This window comes from Macrobrachium rosenbergii, chromosome 27, assembly GCF_040412425.1.
Source record: "Macrobrachium rosenbergii isolate ZJJX-2024 chromosome 27, ASM4041242v1, whole genome shotgun sequence".
NCBI classification, from domain to species: Eukaryota; Metazoa; Arthropoda; class Malacostraca; order Decapoda; family Palaemonidae; genus Macrobrachium; species Macrobrachium rosenbergii.
Window position 1 is genome coordinate 32,782,009 of NC_089767.1, and position 22,220 is coordinate 32,804,228.

Genomic DNA, 22,220 nt, shown 5'->3' on the forward strand with positions numbered 1-22,220 from the left:
AACAAAAAATAAAATAACTGATTACACTCCCATCATTCCCTTAACAGCTTTGTTATCATAGACGATGGCATTTTCAGCTGCAACTTTATATGACATCTCTCTGCATACTAATTAATTCCACCTTCTTAAGCAAAACAAGAGTATTAAAGAGCTGATCGCCACCCAAACCAGCAGGCAACTACTGTTTTCCCTCTCTTGTTAGCCTAACGCCAAAGCTGTAAGTCTGACAATTAACAGCGAAGTGCGTTTCTGAATCTCTATTACCGCCGGAAAATTTGCATAAAACATATTCATTTTTTTCCCGGAGGAGGAGGGGGGGGGAAGGAGTTACAGGTATAATATGCAAGTGTGCCCCAAGTATTCTCTGAAAGCAATAACCTTCTTGTCTAGAACAATAAAGGCAATTTGGGAGTCGTTAAGAATATATAACTGGAGACTTAGGTCATCCACGCGAGTTACTTGAAATGGCTAAATAATTGTATTCGCCAGCGTTGCTTAACTGAATATGCCTCTGATTTGCATAAGAATGGATATGGTATTTCCTTGTTGTCTAGAGTGCTTACGTCATAGTGTTCAAGTCAATATATGCAAAAGCATATTTACAGTGATTATTTTTAATTGTTCTTTGTAAAAATTAACAATAGGTTAGCTGTCAACTCCAAACAGTATTTCCTGGTTACATGTTTCCATAATTTCAAAATAAGAGACAAAATAATTATGGTTAAGTTTAAAATATATTCTTCGAAATATATTCTATGATAATGCTGTCACACTGATACCTTATTTACAGATAAATTTGTAGAAAATTTGCAAAAATTGTTTATACTTAAAATGCCAAGATTTCTCTAAAAACTTTATGCTAAGTTTTTTAATCAATAATAAACTATAATCATCAAAATACATTCTATCACAATACTGTCACGTTGACACCTTCTTCACAGATTAATTTGTAAATATTTTCTAAAAATTTTGCATATTTAAAAATGCAAAACAAATGCAAGTATTTCTGTAATAAACGTGATACTAAAATTTATAAAAAATAAAATTCTATATTTTTCGCTCTTTTCAAATCTCTAAATATTTTGCGAAAATTTTGTACAACTAAAATGCAAAGATTTCATTAATATATTTGACAATAAATCTTAGAGATAAATCAAAGATTTTTTTTTCTCTCTTTCTAACAATTCAATTTACTTTTTAGACTTTGTCTAAATAAGGGCACTCGGTAAGGATGACTGTTTTGCCCCATATAAAAAAAATAACTGAAATCACACAAATATTATCTGGGCAACAACAAAAATTAATATATATATATATATATATATATATATATATATATATATATATATATATATATATATATATATATATATATTGTATACATATACATATACAGTATATATATATACATATGTATATATATAAAGATATATATATATATATATATATATATATATATATATATATATATATATATATATATATATATATATATATATATATATATATATATATATATATATATATATATATATATATATAAAGATATATATATATAATATATATAAAGATATATATATATATATAAAGATATATATATATAATATATGTAAAGATATATATATATATATATATATATATATATATATATATATATATATATATTTATATGATATAGTCATCCTTCAAACTATTTCATCTCCCCTCTCTCTCCAGAACGAGGATAACATCATCAAACTTGCTGTTGCTGCTGTATCGCCATTCAAGTTGACGGCCGAAAGGTACCACTTGAGACACCCCCTTGCAGATTTCTTACACGGCCGCAGAGGAGTCAAATGATTGACAGGTCATCAGAAGTTCCCACTGCCACGAGGGAGAGTCTCGATTCTCCAGTCCCTCTCTCTATCTATCTCTCTCTCTCTCTCTCTCTCTCTCTCTCTGAAGCATTATTTGCTTTCATTCTTTTATTCTGAAACATCATTATCTTCCATTCTCCTCTCTCTCTCTCTCTCTCTCTCTCTCTCTCTCTCTCTCTCTCTCTCCTTCTGAAACAGCATTCTTCCATTCTTCTCTCGAAAACCATTCTCTCTCTCTCTCTCTCTCTCTCTCTCTCTCTCTCTCTCTCTCTCTCTCTCTCTGTGTGTGTGTGTGTGTGTGTGTGTGTGTGTGTGTGTGTGTGTGTGTGTGTGTGTGGTTACTTTGCAGCCTACAAATCATTTGATGATCATCTTACCCCCAATGTTCTCCAAATGAAGTTTCTGAAGAGTATGACTCCATTACTTCGTATTAATGTTATAATTACTCTTTACTATCATTGGCATCAGCTGTCTCGTGGAAAGGAAACTCATTGTTTACACACTTTCAACACCAGAAGCAAAATGAAACACGTTATGCGCAAAGAGAAAGCTTTTCGTATTCGAAACTTTTTTTTTTCCATAGAAAGTTCGGTCTGATTATTCATGAATGAAAAAGGGAAAATACTCGCTAATTCATTCATAATTTCAAAAACATTTAACTTGTAATAAGGTCTCTCGTGGAACAGAAAGTTACTGGTTACACTTTTTCAATACAAGAAACAAAATGAAACTTTTTACGCGTAAAGAGGAAGCTTTCCTTGTTCAAAACTTTCTCCATAAAAAGTTCAATTTATTTATGAGTGAAAATGGAAAAATACTCGTCAAGTTATTAATTCCATAAATCTGGAAACGTTTGATGAGGTTTCATATGAACTGATTCATTTTGACACAGAAATGCCAGCATGAATCAAAGGGCTCAACAATTCATTATGTGATAAAATACATTGTCTTATTAATCAATCTGCAAAGTACTACCAGCCAACTGAAATGACTGGTACAAAGAATCAAGGATTCTTAAAAGATGATAAGAACCTTCGCATGAATAAAACAGGAAGAATTAAGTTCATTTTCATCGAGACTGTCAAGCTGAAACAGTCGAGGTGCAAAACGAAGATATCCTGAAGCCACGACAGAACGACATCCCAGAAGGACATCCCAGTCCTACAGACTCTAGAAGGGTGTAAGGATATCGACAAAAATAAACAAAATAAAACAGCAGGAAAAAATTCCATTTTAACCAAGACTGCCAAACTGAAATAGTCAAGCGGAAAACACAAAGTTATCCTGAAGCCATTCCAGAATGACATCCTATTAGGACATCCCAATCCTACAGACTCTAGAAGGAAGTAACTATCTTGACATAAATAAGACAGAATAAAACAGAGGGAAAAAAGTTCATTTCCATCAAGACTTTCAAAGAGAAACAGCCAAACATAAAACAAAGATATCCTGATGCCATCCCAGTAGGAACATCCCACAAGGACATCCCAATCCTACATACTAAAATGAAGGACATCCCAAGCCTACATACTAAAATATAAATAAGTCAGAAAGTAAACAGTTCATTCTCACCAAGACTTCCAAACCGAAACAGCCAAGTGGAAACCAAAGATATCCAGAAGTCCTCCAGTAAGGACATCTCAATCCTACAGCCCGTCTCCTCAGCTTCCTTGATACGCTCTCTCTCTCTCTCTATCACGTCTGGTAACCAACAATGCAGCAGGAAATTAAATAACCCTCACGGCAAACTTTATCTTATCGCGGCCACGCTACACGTCTCCCGAGCCCGTCAAAAGGCGTGATATTTCCCTCCCATCGCCCCCCCCCCTCCACCAGGAGCGTAGCAGCGTTCTCAATGGACGTACAGTATATGTTCTCTCTCTCTCTCTCTCTCTCTCTCTCTCTCTCTCTCTCTCTCTCTCTCTCTCTGTCTAAAACCAACTTCTCTCTCTCTCCCCCTCTCTGATGCATCATTCTCTCTCCATTCTTCACTCAAAGACCACTCTGAAACATCATTCTCTCTCTCTCTCTCTCTCTCTCTAAGACCACTTTCCCACTTTCTCTCTTTGAATCATTCTCATCTACTCTTTCTCTTTCTCTCTCTCTCTAATACCACTTTCTCACCTTCTTTGAATCCTTTTTATTTATTCTTTTCTCTCTCTCTCTCTCTCTCTCTCTCTCTCTCTCTCTCTCTCTCTCTAAGACCACTTTCCCACTTTCTCTCTTTGAATCGTTCTCATCTACTCTTCTCTCTCTCTCTCTATCTCTCTCTCTCTCTCTCTCTCTCTCTCTAAGAACACTTTCCCACTTTCTCTCTTTGAATCATTCTCATCTACTCTTCTCTCTCTTTCTCTCTATCTAAGACCACTTTTCCACTTTCTCTCTTTGAATCATTCTCGTCTACTCTTCTCTCTCTCTCTCTCTCTCTCTCTAAAACATCATCCTCTACCATTCTTTGTGCTCTCTCTCTCTCTCTCTCTCTCTCTAAGACCACTTTCCCACTTTCTCTCTTTGAATCATTCTCATCTACTCTCTCTCTCTCTAAGACCACTTTTCCACTTTCTCTCTTTGAATCATTCTCGTCTACTCTTCTCTCTCTCTCTAAAACATCATCCTCTCCCATTCTTTGTGCGCTCTCTCTCTCTCTCTCTCTCTCTCTCTCTCTCTCTCTCTCTCTCTCTCTCTCTCTCTCTCTCTCTCTCTCTCTGGCATAAAAAAAAGTAATACGATACACCACTACTACGAGAACTCTGATAAAAAATCCCTATCTTTACACTTGCTTCAATCACACTACGAACTTCGCTTGAGGCAGATTCCTGAAGATTTCTTGATCGGAACAGAGATCTTTCAGTCATTTTACAGCTGTATGATTTGACTGTTATGTTACAGCAGACGAAATCTATTCATGACATCAAAAAACCAGGAAAGAAAAAGAAATTTGTGTCCAAGAATAAATTATATCAGTATAATGTTCAACTATGTCTTCAGTGTTTGTTTCCCTGAGAATGAAATTGACATAAGAATCTTCGGTCTGTTTTTAGTAATTTAAGTTTAAGATTTCTAAAGCCCCATGCAGAGAGAGAGAGAGAGAGAGAGAGAGAGAGAGAGAGAGAGAGAGAGAGAGATTCTTCCGAAGTCCTCACTGGAAACTGACCTAAGAATCTTTTGGTCTTATAAGGGATTTCAGTTTATGATTTCTAAAGCACTTGTCCAATTTTAGCCCCACGAAAAACATAGGGGAGAGAGAGAGAGAGAGAGAGAGAGAGAGAGAGAGAGAGAGAGAGAGAGAGAGAGATTTTTCGAAGGTTCTCACTGACGATTTGAGAGACAACGCGAGTCAGCCAAGATCGATGGAGACTTGTCATCACAATTCTCTCTCTCTCTCTCTCTCTCTCTCTCTCTCTCTCTCTCTCTCTCTCTCTCTCTCTCTCTCTCTGTCTATCTCTCTCTCTCTCTCTCCTATGATCAAGTAACAGAACAGCGTGACGTAACGACGGCCATCAGCTGAAAGGAGGTCTCAAGCAAGACAGTTACCATCATCTCGTAACAAACGGATAATCATTCCATCAGATCATCTCGAGGTTTTGACGTGCGGCCAAGTCCGACGTCTTGAGAAATGACGAGAAGAAGTTTTATATACAGTGTAAAGAAACTAGACGAATATTATAAGGCAGACTAACTACTAGATCCTATACAGTACACTCTGGGCATTATTCAAGGTTCTTTGCGGCGTCCCTTTGGCCCCTAGCTGCGACCCCTTTCATTTCTTTTACTGCGCCTAGAGCAGTACAAAAATTTTATATACACTGTCAACCAACTAGACGAATACTGTACAGCAGAGTCACTAGAAAGTGCACCTCACGCAGTACATTGTAGGAATTACTCAAGGTTCTTTGCGGCGTCTCTACGGCCCCTGGCTGCGACCCCTTCCATTCCTTTTTGTACTTAGAGCAGTAGTAGTTTTATATACAGTGTAAAGAAACTACACGAATACTATAAGGCAGACTAACTACTAGATCCTATACAGCACACTCGAGACATTATTCAAGGTTTTTGCGGCGTCCCTTAGGCCCCTATCTGCAACCCATTCCATTTCTTTCACTGTACTTGGGGCAGAAGTAGAAGTTTTTATACAGTGTGACCGAACTAGACGAGTATTGTAAGGCATAACCACTACCTGATATTGCACCTCATGCGGTACCGTACACTGTAGGCATTACTCAGGTTCTTTGCGGCGTCCCTTCGGCCCCTAGCTGCGACCCCTCTCATTTCTTTGACTGTACCTCCGTTCACACTCTCTTCCATCTTACTTTCCTCAACCCTCAATTAACAACTGTTTCATAGTTTAACTGCGAGGTTTTCCTCCAATTATACCTTTCAATACCCTTTTAACTCTTAATTTCCCTTTTAACGCTGAATGGCCTCATGGGTCCAAACGTTTGGTCTTGGCCTAAATTTCTTATTCCATTCCGTCCCACTACTAGACTATGAGACACGAAGAGATTTCGTTATCTAAAAATATCTGATTCTTCTTCAGATTACAAAGGAATGTAGGGAATTGTGACGGATGTAAATCAGTCCGTCCTACACGTGTGAAACAAGGGGTTTCTTTTAAGTATTCCTGTACCCGCACACCAGTCGATTAATTCTTTATAAATGCTTTTAAATTGTAAACAAGAGCATACATACCTAAACTACAACAATGTACTTGGTAAGATGACCTCTAGAATAAAAAAAAATTATTACTGAACTAAACAAACTAATTTTACATTTTTAAATTTAATTCTTTAAATGTACATTTCTAAATGTAAGTTTTATATGTATATTTATAAATCTACATTTAAATTTCTGCGATACTTTTATTCAGACTCATGTAGTCTACAGACAATGAGTTTCTCATTATGCAAATCTCTCGTAAAAGAACAATGGGAAAGAATATTTCTGAAAAGAATCCTCCGCTTGTCCAAAATAACGAGAAGAATTTCCATAAAATCCAGTACTAAAATAATTCACATCACTTCTTTCTAAATAAACGAAGGCGTGCCTAAGTTTACTCCCAAAATCATCTGTGACATCCAGTGTAAACTTGCTCTTTTTCAGTGACTCGTGAAGTGGACAACCTCTTCCAAATATATATTAAATTAAAATCGGAAGGGTAATAATTTCTGAAGCAATCTCATTCCTTAAGAAACCAAGACATGCACTCAGGAAAGGAGCTCATAAGAATACCCTAAGTTCTCTAGATCCTGTAGAAGGGATGACGAAATGAATTTCCTGGATTTGCGGTAAAAAAAATTAAATATAACGTAAATTCTATACTTATATGCACACAGTTACTTCCTTTTTGCTGAATTTAATTATTATTATTATTATTATTATTATTATTATTATTATTATTATTATTATTATTATTATTATTATTATTATTATTATTATTATTATTATGCGGTAAAAAAAATCAAATATAAACGTAAATTCTATACTTATATGCACACAGTTACTTCCTTTTTGCTGAATTTAATATTATTCTTATTATTATTTATTATTATTATTATTATTATTATTATTATTATTATTATTATTATTGTTGTTTTGTTGTTGTTGTTATTGTTGTTGTTGTTGTTATTATTATTATTCAAATGATGAACCCCATTGATATGGTACAAGCCCACCACAGGGTCAGTGACTTGAAATTCAAGCTTCCCAAAAATATTATGGTGTTCTTTAGAAAGAAGTAACAGAAGGTAATGGGGAATACAGAAAGAAGAGGTCACTTAATAAAAAAGAAAAAATAAATTAACAAATCAATAAATAAATATAAAAAAATTAAGTAAATTATCAGACTACAAGAATTATATTAGGGTAGTAATGCATTGCATCTGTTACGTATGTTTGCCAAAAAAAAAAAGTCAACCGTTATTCAAATTATATTTGTCCAGTGTTGAAATATTTACTTATTTCTCACCTGGTCAATTTACTTATATTTTTCACCTGGTCACTTAATTTCCTTCAGTTACGTAAATACTTCTTACATTCGTACATTTGTTATTTGGTTAAACATAAGCCTATTTATGGTAAAAGGCTTAACTTCCTAAAGTAGTTTTCCTAAATACATGCTATCAGATTAATTAAATTCAGTTCCTACCCAACCTGATGTTGATCACCTCACCTAATTCCCTGACTCATTTAGCAGAATTTAACAAATTCCCTTAAAAATAAAATCACAAGCAGAAAAAAATTCTACACTCTCGTAGGTGACGGATGTTCCGTTAAATTCTGTCAGACAACAGACTCATCCAGCAGAATTTAACAAATTCCCTTCAAAATAACATCACAAGCGAAAGAAAAATTCTAATCTCTCCCAGGTGACGGAATGTTACGTTAAATTCTGTGAGACAAATATGTGTTTTTTATCCTTTTTCTTTTTGCGATGGTGATTCATGCTAACGCAACGTTGTCACGTAGATGGAGAGGTAAGGGGGAGAGGGAGAGAAGGAGGGAGAAGGAGAGGAAGAGGGGGAGGGGGCATTTGTGGCTTTTCTGCTTTGAAGTTAGCATTGATTATCTTGTTATTGGACGAGAAGGAACGCAAGACAGAAGAGCAGTTCCGGTACTGGACAGACATACACACACACACTCAAACACACACGCACACACAAACGCGCTCAAACACGCAAGCACACAAGATTTCGTCGCTTGTACAAAAGCGAATTCCCGAATGCGTGAGAATTCCTGTATGTCTAAGTGACAGCGTAAACGCCAAAAAAATATATATATATATAATTTTAAGTCCACGTAATACTGTAGCATATTCTTTTTGAACTTCTTTGCTGTAACCTATATTCTTTTTATTCTTGCCCCCTCCCTCCCCACTCACTCTCTCTCCCAGGACCCCCAATTGTGACACGCATCCTATGACTCTCTTGTAATTTTACTTGACAGCCAGTATGTAGAGGCATTTATACCCATTCTTTTATTTTTTCTTGTTTGAAAAACAAAACTCCCCTGTTTGACTCTCTCTCTCTCTCTCTCTCTCTCTCTCTCTCTCTCTCTCTCTCTCTCTCTCTCTCTCTCTCTCTGTGTTGATCTTCGTGTCCCGCTCGGCGTAGGATCGAGAGAGTGCCCTTTAATTTTTGCAGTCATCACCCCTAACCCCCTCTACCCCTCCCCCAAAATAACAACCCTTGGACCCCCTAGGACTCCCTGGAACCCTCTTTCATCACCCCACGGAAAAACAAAATACAAACGACAGCTTACGGAATGAGATTACTCAAGAGATCTGAAACATCACGGGAACTGGTACAAAAAAAAAAATTATAATTTAACAACAAAATCAAAATAAGGAAATTTAACTTAAAAAAGGGAGATTTTTAACTTCGATGATTTAACCAGCTTGCAAAAAATACTACGGAGATTTAACTTAATTTAAATTAAAAGGGAGATTTTTTTTACTTCGATAGTTTAACCAGCTTAAAAAAATACGATTTAACTTAATTTAACCAGCTTTCAAAAAACATGGTTTTCTTAAACTCATAGTTTTTAACTTCGATGATTTAACCAGCTTGCAAAAAAACACGGAGATTTAACTTAAATTAAAAGGGAGATTTTCTTTACTGAGACAGTTTAACCAGCTTGGAAAAAACGGAGATTTAACTTAATTTAACTTAAAAGGGAGATTTTCTTTACTTCGATGGTTTAACAAGCTTAAAAAACACGGAGATTTAACTTAAATTAAAATGGGAATTTTTTACTTCGATAGTTTCACCAGCTTGCAAAAAAAACGGAGATTTAACTTAAATTAAAATGGGAATTTTTTACTTCGATAGTTTAACCAGCTTGCAAAAAAAACGGAGATTTAACTTAAATTAACCAGCTTGCAAAAAAAAACCATTTAACTTAATTTAACTTGAAGAGCGATTTTAAATTTCGCTAATTTAACCAGCTTGAAAAAAACACGGAGACTTAATTTAACTTAAAGGAAGATTTTCAACTTCCGTAATATAACCAGCACGAAAAAAACATGGGGGAGATTTAACCTAGTTTAACTTCAACGGGAGTTTTTTAACATCGATAATTTAACCAACTAAAAAAACACGGAGGTTTAACTCAATTTAACTTGAAGGAAAATTTTCAACTACGATAACTTAGCCATCTTAAAAAAAAACGCAGATTTAATTTAATTTCAATTAAAGGGAGACATTTTCAACTTCCATAGTTTAACCAGCTTTAAAAAAACACGGAGCTCTAACTTAACTTAAAGGGAGATTTTTAACTTAGATAATCTAACAACTTGAAAAAACACGAAAATTTAACTTAATTTAAATTAAAGGGAGATTTTCAACTTCGATAATTTAACCAACTTTAAAAAAACACGGAAATTTAACTTAATTTAACTTAATGAGAGATTTTTAACTTCCATAATTTAACCAACTTAAAAAAAAAACACAGAGATTTAACTGAACTTAAAACGGATAATTTTAACTTAGATAATCTAACCAGCTTGAAAAAACACGAAAATGTTTAACTAACTTCAAGAGAGATTTTCAACTTCGATAATCTAACCAGCTTGAAAAAACACGGCGATTTAACTTAAAGGGAGATTTTCAACTTTGCTAATTTAACCAGCTTCAAAAAACACACAAATTGAAAATATATTTAAAAACTCAACATGCAGTTTCGAAGCGTCATGCTCCCTCTTCAGTGTGTCTTTTTAAGTAAATTTATTCAGTAACGTGTTTTTTAACCAGCTTGAACAAAAAAAAAACACACACATGCAAAGTAGAACAAATATATTTAAAAACTCCACTTACAGTTTCGGAGTGCCATACCTTCCCTCTTCAACAAGTGAGTTTTTTTTAAATATATTTATTCTCTAACGTGTGTTTTTTAACCAGCCTGAACAAAAAAAAACTAACCAGCTTGAAAACACACATATATTCTTAAAAAAATATATTTAAAAAGTCCACATACCGTTTCGGAGAGTCATGCTCACTATCCAGTATGTGGGTTTTCAATATATTTATTCACTATTTGTTTTTATATATATATATATATATTTATTCACTAGCTTTTTTTTTTCTTTTTTTGCGAATTTAACCAGCTCCCGACACGCGGCGGCGGATTAGTCGTTTTTATAATGTTTGCGCGATATGAGCGGTGCCTCGGGTGTCGGCACTTCAAAGGATAAGCTTGTGGCCCGTCACGGAAAAACCCGAAAATGACAAGGTAACGGAACTTCCTTTGGCGGTCAAATAGCTTTGATACTTGAGGTGTTTGTTTATGTATATGCATATTTATATGTATGTCTGTATGTATATACATATATAGTATACAGTATATAATATATATACATATATATATTATAATATATATCTATGCATATATACATATTTATATATATATATATATATAACCTCTCTCTCTCTCCTCTCTCACGCAAAAGGCAAACCTCTCCACCTTGTCATTATAGCCCAGTAAGAAGCAACCAGTTCAAAAACAAGCGAGTGTGACACTGCCCTCACCCAAATTGTAAACCTTATGTTTCTCTGAATGGAGTCGGCTGAGGGGGGGGTGTTAATTTGTTGTCAAGAGAGAGAGAGAGAGAGAGAGAGAGAGAGAGAGAGAGAGAGAGAGAGAGAGAGCATCGATATCACCTAATTTTAGACAGCTATATGTCGGCTTCCTTTGAAGTCTGAACGAAAAGCACTCCTGTCGTCTCCTTCAATAACACTGCATTCGTCATCGCTTGATTGACAAGGACTACGTGTGACGTGCAAACAAAATGAACTTCAAAGGCAGTGACCATCTCTCTCTCTCTCTCTCTCTCTCTCTCTCTCTCTCTCTCTCTCTCTCTCTCTCTCTCCGTGTGTGTGTGTGTGTGTGTGTGTGTGTGTGTGTGTGTGTGTGTATGTGTGTGTATCAACTTACGCAGAGAAACAGGTCACCTCGAGACTAGCCAACTACAGCTTATCTAAATGAATGCACTTTGTAAATCTCTCTCTCTCTCTCTCTCTCTCTCTCTCTCTCTCTCTCTCTCTCTCTCTCTCTCTCTCTCTCTCTGTGTGTATCAACTAAAGCACAAAAACAGGTCACCTTGAGAACAGCCAACTACAGGTCATCTAAATGAATGCATTTTGTAAGTCTCTCTCTCTCTCTCTCTCTCTCTCTGTATCCTCTGAAGCACAGAAACGGGTCACCTAGGGAGAACAGGACTGTTCTGACAAGAATATAACTGTAAATTAAATATAATTATTATAACTATCATTATAAAAATGGTTTAACATTACGGGCATCATTCCTCCTTATCCTGTTACCCTCACGCCCTCCATACAATCGAATCTGCGTCGGAAACTCCCCCTTCCCCTGCCCAGCCGCCGCCCCTTTCAGGAGAACAAAACGAAAATCCCGGACCAAGTATCATCTTGAGTGACAGCAAACATCCGGGCAGGCGCTGGTACACGCCCTCATCTAATGGCCCATTAAATCCATCAAAATGGTGTAACTACTCGGTTCTTTAAATGGTCGTCTAAATACCACCAAGCAAGACTTCAGATGGATGCCCCAGACTTCAGGTGGATACGTGGATGTCTCTGGGGGAAGGATGTCTTGGGGAGATGTCTCCAGAAGCCGCCCTCAGGCTATACCAGCCACCTTCAGGTTGATATACGTCTGACCGGGGCGCGAGGGAGTGTGTGTGTGTCTCCAACTTCGACAGCATTAAATGCTATCGGGAACAAATCTTAAAAGGCATTGGCGTTCCCTATGGCCATCCCCTACGACCCGCTCCCTTCTTCTTCTTCTTCTTCTTTTCCGATTCACGTCATCTCCGCGGCCTCAAATCTCAACATCAAAGATGGACACGACAACTCGGAAGGATCTTGTAACGCAAAACTCGCACGCATAGGAAACGCGCGCAAAGTCTTACTATACTCGCAAGGACGCGCACGGAAATTCCTTCCTTACTTACGAACGTACCTACGCCTTTGCGTCCGCCAGTACGCTTTCCGCCCACACCTCCTTCCTCGCTTGAAGGACAGGCTTAAAAACATCGCCTTTGACAGGTAAGGAGGAGATGAAGATCCCCGATCCTTTATTATTATCCTTATTATCCTTCTAAGGTCCCGGGACGTAGGACTCTAATCGGCTGTTGTATCCTTGTTTGACAAGTCACACCGAGGCACCGCCTCCAATATCGCTTTAGGATTTAAATGGGATGACTCATAAAAATACAGAGCGATTTTTACTCTAAATATTACTTTGAATATTAATATTACTATAAATACAATACAAATTATTAAATGTCCGTATTTCTGATGTAGTAATTTTTTTATTTGTTAATTTCGTGTTAAGGCAATGGTTAATCAATATATATATAAATATATATATATATATATATATATATATATATATATATATATATATATATATATATAAAAGAAGTATAATGAAAAATAAACGATATATATATATATTATTATTATCAACATTATAATTAAAATAAAACGAAGATATTATTATTATTATTATATTATTATTATTATTATTATCAACAAGTGATAATTATTGCAGTACAACGCTAATATTTGTAGGTTAAGAATACCTGCTTTAAATGGGAGAGAGAGAGAGAGAGAGAGAGAGAGAGAGAGAGAGAGAGAGAGAGAGAAACTCAAGTCTGTCATCAGCACCACTATAAAAAAAAATTAGTGATCCACATTATTGCATCATAACTTTCAAGATCACCAACGATCACTGATCACCGATCACTCATTCTGACTAATGATACGTGTGTGTGTGTGTGTGTGTGTGTGTGTGTTGTGTTTAAAGATCACCAGACGAGCCATTGTATACATCACGTCCATCTCTCAATTTAAATTTCCGTCTTAATGAGAGAGAGAGAGAGAGAGAGAGAGAGAGAGAGAGAGAGAGAGAACAAAAAGAAAGTTATCGATTTTCTTAAAGTCTGAATCTCAGCCGCCGACTTTCCGGATTGTCTAGTTTGTCTGGTGGTCATAATCAGGTGTTATATATATATATATATATGTTATATATATATATATATATATATATATATATATATATATATATATATATATATATATATATATATATATATATATATATATATATATATCTCATCGGATATCCGGCTATGGAAACTTGATAACTTGATGCACGATGGATATCAATTAATGGTACTAATCAAGTTATATTTATTCTCCTCTCTCTCTCTCTCTCTCTCTCTCTCTCTCTCTCTCTCTCTCTCTCTCTCTCTCTCTCTCTCTCTCTCATCAGATGTCCGGCTACGGAAAACTTAATAACTTATGCACGGTCGTTATAAATTCAAAGTACAAGATTTAAAAGTTATACGTATTTATTTCTGCACCTCTCTCTCTCTCTCTCTCTCTCTCTCTCTCTCTCTCATTAGCTGCCCAGCTAAGGAACCTTGATAACCTTATTCCCGGTAGTTAAATCTAACAGATGAAGTAAGTAAAAGATTTTATTGAAATTTCCCGACAGTAAAGCCAAATATCCGCGCTTCTTAAAAAATAGCCAGGTTATAAGATTCATCAAAATAAGGAAAACGGAAGCAAAGACAGTATTCCAGAGTCTGGTGTCGGTGGGGAGGAAAAACAAGAGTCAAAATTATAATCTGAGTATTGAGTTTAACCGAGCGACTGGGTACTGTCAAAATTCCGATTTTTTCATGTCTTAATTTTATAATTTCCTTAATTGGCTGGATCATCATATGCATTTATTTTTTGTATTTATTATTTTAATTCTATTATTGGCTGGACAAGCATATGCATCTATTTTAAGTCTTAGATAATTACGAATAACTTGGCAGATTTTGTTCAAATTTGGGCAACCGAAGTCGCCGCTCGCATGACAACGTAAAGCGAATGTGCGGGTGTTAATAATATTTATATATAATAATCATATATATATATATATATATATATATATATATATATATATATATATATATATATATATATATATATATATATATATAAAATATTCCCGAAGACGTCAATACTTTTCAGAATGAACAAACATAAACACGAGATAAAATATATAAGACACAAACAGAAAAACAAATTGAACTTCGAGAATAGAACAGCTACGATGATGATAATTTTCACATATACAAAAATTCAATGAAATTAAAACTAAATACATTATTTTAACAGGGTCGAAATTAATAAAATAAATAAGTTAAATATATATTTATATAAATTATATTCAAATGGATATAACTTTCAACACCAGACTTACAATTACAAAGATAGAAAATTTTCAAAATATAAAGTAAAATACATACATATATATATATATACATACATACATATGTATGTATATATATATGTGTGTGTCTTTATATATATATATATATATATATATATATATATATATATATATATATATATATATATATATATATATATATATATATATACATATAATGTATATAACTTCTAACAGAAAACGGCTACAATAATTATAATTTTCACACAAAAACTAGGGTCGAATACGATATTTTAACAGGATAGAAAATTAATGATATAAAAAATATGAATATACATTTAAAAGGAAACAAATTTCAACACCAAACTAACAATTACAAAAGAAAACAAAATACAAAAATTATTACAAAATACAAAAACAAAATTACGGACATATACAGCGAAGTAACTCCCGTATGCCGTCTTCCCTAAATAGACCTCAAAGGGCTAACAGAAAATCCCACGGCCTATCTAGGAGAGAGAGGCCTACTAGAAATACAGGCGTCTCATAAATTAGGAATGCCATAGGCCTCCTCTCTCTCTCTCTCTCTCTCTCTCTCTCTCTCTCTCTCTCTCTCTCTCTCTCTCTCTCTCTCTCTCTCTTTGCTCTAGAATTCAAAGTGGAAAATATTTATCCATGGAATGAATGCTAATCTCTTCTTCTTAAATTTTGCAGATCTCTCTCTCTCTCTCTCTCTCTCTCTCTCTCTCTCTCTCTCTCTCTCTCTCTCTCTCTCTCTTTGCACTAGAATTCAAAGAGAATTAACATTTATCCACGGAGCAATTGTTAATCTCTTTTTCTTAAACGTTGCCGATTCTCTCTCTCTCTCTCTCTCTCTCTCTCTCTCTCTCTCTCTCTGCACTAGAATTCAAAGAGAATTAACATTTATCCATGGAGCGACTGTTAATCTCTTTTTCTTAAACGTTGCCGATTCTCTCTCTCTCTCTCTCTCTCTCTCTCTCTCTCTCTCTCTCTCTCTCTCTCTAACGTTTGCTGAGATAATAAATATGACTCACTTTGACTAAATATAAATCCTTTTAATTTCTACGAAACTTTTGCATAACTGAATCAAATACATATTCTATAATGACGCTTATTTAAAATCTTGATTCACTGCCTTCGATATTCACGTTATAAATGTTACTTAAAACGTGACTGGATTTGACAATTTAATGTTATGAACGACCTAAAACGTTTGCAATAATTATTCGTTACTTAAAACTTTACTTTTAACAGGTTCCTTAAGCGTTAGACTATCATTTGCCTTCAGTGTTCACGTTGCAAGAATTCTCAAACGTTTGCAATGATAATTCGTCAGTGAAAAAGTGACTAACGTCGACAGTTTAATGTTGCAAATGTTCTCAAACGCTTGCAATATCGTTAATTAAAACGTGACTACCTTTGACAGTTTCCTAAAACGCTAGTCTATCATTTGCCTTCAATATTCACGTCGCAAACGTTCTAAAACGTTTGCATTAATAATTTGTAACTTAAAACATTACTAACCTTGACAGTTTAATGTTATAAATGTTCTCAGCGTTTGTAATAGTAATTCGTTACTTAAAACGTTACTTTGACAGTTTCCTAAAATGTTGGTCCATAATTTGCCTTCAATATGCACGCTATGAATGTTCTCGAACGTCTGCAATAATTATTCGTTACTTAAAACGTTCCCTTGAGAGTTTTCTAAAACGTTAGGTATTGCCAAAATTACTTTGAACTATAGACACCCCTCAACCATTCTTCATAATGAAGATTAATGACAAACAATTTTATTATCACTTTTCCCCTTTCACAACATATATGCCTTCGACCGTAATATCTATTCATTAATGTATTAATTTGTCGTTTCTTTTTAATAAGTGAGACCTCTTCTTTCGGTATTTCCCTTCACCTTCTCCTTCTTCCTTATAAACGCCATAATATTCTTTGGAAGCTTGAATTTCAAGTCAATGGCTCCTGCGGTGGGCTTGTTCCATATATGAATGGGGTTCATCTTCTGAATAATAATAATAATAATAATAATAATAATAATAATAATAATAATAATAATAATAATAATAATATAAAGCATCTATTTCAAAAATATAAAACAATCTGCTTTGACGTTAGATACTTCCCGTAATGCTTAGCGAATTAACTGATTGAACGCCGATGCTTCGCGGCAGTTGTCCGGTACAGTTAATATTGTTGATTTTTTTTTAACCCAATTTAACATCATGTTCTGCGAAAACGAAACCACTAATAGTTTTATAAGTGATGCTTTGCGATAGAGTTCAGGACAATTAATATCGTTAAATTTTTAAACGCAATCTAACATTCCATTTGGCGAAAACGAAGCATTGTTTTAAAAATCTGTCAAATATTATTCGTACGTACGAAGTGATCGTAAATTTACAGCAATGGACAATTACAGAATTTTAATATTAGATACACGAAATACGTTAAATTTTTAAAAGCAATTTAACATTCTGTTTGACGAAAACGAAACAACATTGAGTTTTCAATGTTTGTGAAATATTATTCTCATACGTGCGAAGCAGTTTTAATTGTACAGCAATGGATAATTACAAAACATTAAAGTCATATACGCGAGATGTTATCAACATTCTGCCTTCCAAAGAAGTCACGTTAAAATACGTCAAAATAAATTTGGGAAAAAAAAAAACACAATTAGATTTAAACATTTGAAAAAATTATCCGTACATGCGAAGCTATTATAACCATACAATAATGGCTAACTATAAAACATTTAAATCCGATAACCGAGATATTCTTTATAAAATTCTGTCTTCCGAAGAGGTCTCGTAAAATTACTTCAAGAGAAATTTTTGCGACATTTTGATTTTAACGACGGACATCGGAAAATATTATATATTATATATCCTATAACTTCCGACGATTCCGCTTCGCTAAATGCCGGGAGACGAATCAATTTCCGCGCTACGTGGAGAAACTCGGATAGATTTTTTGTCCCTAATGACCCTGAATGAAAGTAAAATATTTTTTCTCCTCTTAAAGTCACCTTAAAATACATTGCAATACAGTCGCCTGAAATATATTGCAACATAGAAGAAATGAGCTAGAAATAGCCATCTTAAAATATATTGCAACAGAGATAAAATTATCTAGAAATAGTCACCTGAAATACATTGCAACAGAGATAAAATGAGCAAGTAGTAGCCACCTGAAAATACACTGCAATAGAGATGAAATGAGCTAGAATTAGTCACCAGGAAATAAATTGCAACAGAAATTAAATGAGCTATGAAATAAGCTAGCAATAGTTACCAGGAAATATATTGCAACGGGGAAAAAATGAGCTAAGACATGAGCTAGCAATAGTCACCTGAAAATACATTGTAACAGATATAATAAGCTATAAAATGAGCTAGCAATAGTCACCTGGAGATACATTGCAACAGAGTAAATGAGCTATAAAATGAGCTAGCAATAGTCACCAGGAGATACATTGCAACAGAGTATAATGAGCTAGCAATAGTCACCAGGAAATACATTGCAACAAAGATAAAAGTTAAGTATACCTTAGTTTTACCAGACCACTGAGCTGACTAACAGCTCTCCTAGGGCTGGCCCGAAGGATTAGACTTATTTTACGTGGCTAAGAACCAACTGGTTACTTAGTAACGGGACCTACAGCTTATTGTGGAATCCGAACCACATTATAGCGAGAAATGAATTTCTATCACCAGAAATAAATTCCTCTAACTCTTCATCAGCCGGCCGGAGACTCGAACTCGGGCCTACCGAGTGATAGGCCACAGCTCTGCCGATTCTCCCAACGAAAAGCTAACAAACGATTTACGAAATGAGCTAGCAATAGTCACCTGGAAATACACTGCAACAGAGATAAGTTGATTTATGAAAAGAGCTAACAACAGACACCTGGAAATATATTGCAACAGAGATCAAATGAACTTTGAGATGAGCTAGCAATAGTCACATTAAAATACAATGCATCAGAGAAGAAATGAGCTGGCAATAGTCATCAGGAAATAAAGATTAAATGAGTTTGAAATAGCCACCTGGAAATACACTGCAAGAGATGAAATGGGCTTTGAAATGAGCTGGCAATATGATACCAGGAAATACATTCCAAGAGAAGGAATGAGCTTTGAAATGAGCTAGCAATAGACACCAGGAAATACATTGCAACAGAGATGAAATGAGCTTTAAATAGCCACTTTAAAAAACATTGCAAGAGGCATGAAATGAGCTATAAATAGCCACATTGAAATGAGGTACAAAATAACAATGACCAAGGAAAAAAAAAAACTCATCTGCAACATCACGAACCGACTTATTCATTTCCCTCACACACACAAAAACACACTCCTTGACGCCGCTAAATATCAAGGACCCTCCAGATTAAAAAAAAAAATTTTTCAGAAAAAAAAAAACATACCATTAATCAAGGACTTTCACGGAACCCCAGACGTGGAAAAAAAATCTCTGGGTCAACACATTAAATATATCCGATTCAATCAATCAGATTACGTTTGAAGCGACTCACGCGTCGGTAATTCGCAAAAGGCGCGACTTTTCAAACATCATTAGCTTTTTCCTTCCTGCCCCTCTCTCTCTCTCTCTCTCTCTCTCTCTCTCTCTCTCTCTCTCTCTCTCTCTCTCTCTCTCTCTCTCTCTCTGAAATCTGAGAGAAGTCTCTCTTCTCTAGATATATACAGTGAAATTTATATATAGAAGTGACATATCGTATATATTTATATATATATATATATATATATATTTATATATATATATATATATATATATATATATATATACACACAGTATATATACGGATGGATTTTATCACATCACCGTGATTCATATACCAGCAATAAGCTACAAATGTCGTTTAATATTATTTCCGAGGACGAGCGAATTGGATATTAAACGACTTTTTGTAACGTAATGCTCATATATATATATATATATATATATATATATATATATATATATATATATATATATATATATATATATATATATATATATATATATATATATATATATATATATATATATATATATATATATATATATATACATTTACAAAATTCCTCTATATATTTACATCCTTAAAACATACAAAAGACAAAAGCCTATCTATATACGTATTACACACGAGCATTCAAGAGGAGCCCAATTTGTTGACCCAGGTGGGTGTAACGCCAATACCAGCCGCCAAGGGGAACACAGTGCACAGCGTCTGCACGAAAAGTGTCAAGAAAAAAAAAGCGCACAGACACACGAACACAGACACACAGACACGAGGCCGCGACTCAACCCACGTGAGGAGGAGGAGGAGGAGGAGGAGGAGGAGGAGGAGGAGGAGGAGGAGGAGGAGGAGGAGGAGGAGGAGGAGGAGGAGGAGTACGGCTGGCTACCTACCTACCTACAGGCAGCAAGCAGAGAGCCATGTACCAATATTTTACTGGATGGATCTGTATTGGCAGCAGCTGTCAGCTGTCAGCTGTCACTCACTCAGTCAGTTCAGTCAGTCAGTCAGACTCTCTCAGGAAGACTGGCTGGCGTCTCTCTCTCTCTCTCTCTCTCTCTCTCTCTCTCTCTCTCTCTCTCTCTCTCTCTCTATGTTCTATCACGTTCTACTTCTAGGAATGACATACATTCTGAGTATTGGTTTGCAGTGATGAGCGTATAAGTAATGTTAGGGATGGAGATAGATATATATATATATATATATATATATATATATATATATATATATATATATATATATATATATATATATATATAATCACCAAATCAGATATGTGAACTTCACATACTTATAGCAAAGTACTCTTGCACGGACGAAACCAATACTGCCCACCCTCCACTTAATAATGTAAAATCACAACAAATAACATGGATAATAACAATAACTGTCCAATGGAAATAACATAACAGCCCTATCAAGAATTCTTATTATACCAAAAAATTGAAATGTTACTTAAAATTAAGAGTAAAGGAACCACGTGCCACCTGAACACAATTTGACAGTAGTGTCACGGAGGTCAAAGTTGGAACAGGTAACAGGTAACAAACAGGTACCAAACAGTTAACAGTTGTAATGTCTCGTCCCAAGAAAGGTTAAGGATTATATGGTGTCAAGGAGGTCAAAATGGGAACAGGTAATAGGTAACAGGGAACAGGTGATAGTGGTAATGACTTCTCATCCCCCCCCCAAAAAAAAAGGTTAAGGACATAGTGTCATACACTCACAGCCAATGCATTACACCACTGAGGTCAAAATGGGAACAGGTAACAGAGAACAAGTAACTGGTAACAGGAGACAAGGAACAGGTAACAGTGGTGATGACTTCTCGTCCTCAAAAATAAAGATTAAGGACAAGTGTCATAAACTCACAGCCAATGTATTGCACCAGGAAGGTCAAAATGGGAACAGGGAACAAGTAACAGGTAACAGGAGACAAGGAACAGAGAACAGGTAAACGTGGTAATGACTCCTCGTACCCCCAAAAAAGGTTAAGGACAAAAACTGTCATAAACTCACAGCCAATGCATTGCATCACGGGGTCAAAATGGTAACAGGGAACAGGTAACAGTAGTAATCAGTTCCAGCCCCAAAAAAGGTTAATGACTGAAAAGTGTATCAAGATACTCACAGCCATTGTATGGCGACAGCAGGCGTCGTGGAACTGCTAACAAGCAGGGCAAGCAGAAGCAGCCATGTGGCACTGTTGTTTTTGTTGGAGGTGAAGCAGGTGGTATTATTATTAGTAGTAGTAGTAGCAATTGTAGTGGTAGGAGTCGTCCTAGTAGTATTATTAGTAGTAATAGTAGTAGTAGTAGTGGTGGTCGTCGCCCACGTTGTCGTTGTCGTTCCTGCTGCTTCTGCTTCTGCTGCTGCTGCTTTTCCTGCTGCCTGCTGCTGCTGGTAGCACGAATCACGACCCATTCCGGTCACACTACCCTACGACTACTACTATTACTAAACGGCGGGTGCGGTGACCTGCTGTCGGATGCTGCTGCTTTTGGTGCTGCTTTTCCTGCTGGTGCTGCTTTTACTGAAGTTGCTAGTTTTTCTACTGC

General features: G+C 35.3%; 1 protein-coding gene across 1 annotated transcript in view; it reads right to left on the reverse strand.

Annotated features, from left to right (window-relative positions):
- Positions 1-22,220, reverse strand: part of LOC136853575 (protein Wnt-4-like) — a 335,504-nt gene extending 313,284 nt beyond the window's left edge. The window contains exon 1 of the mRNA XM_067129313.1: positions 21,794-22,220. Coding sequence (XP_066985414.1) covers positions 21,794-22,086 — 293 coding nt within the window. The 5' untranslated portion in view covers positions 22,087-22,220. The remainder of the gene's footprint in view (positions 1-21,793) is intronic.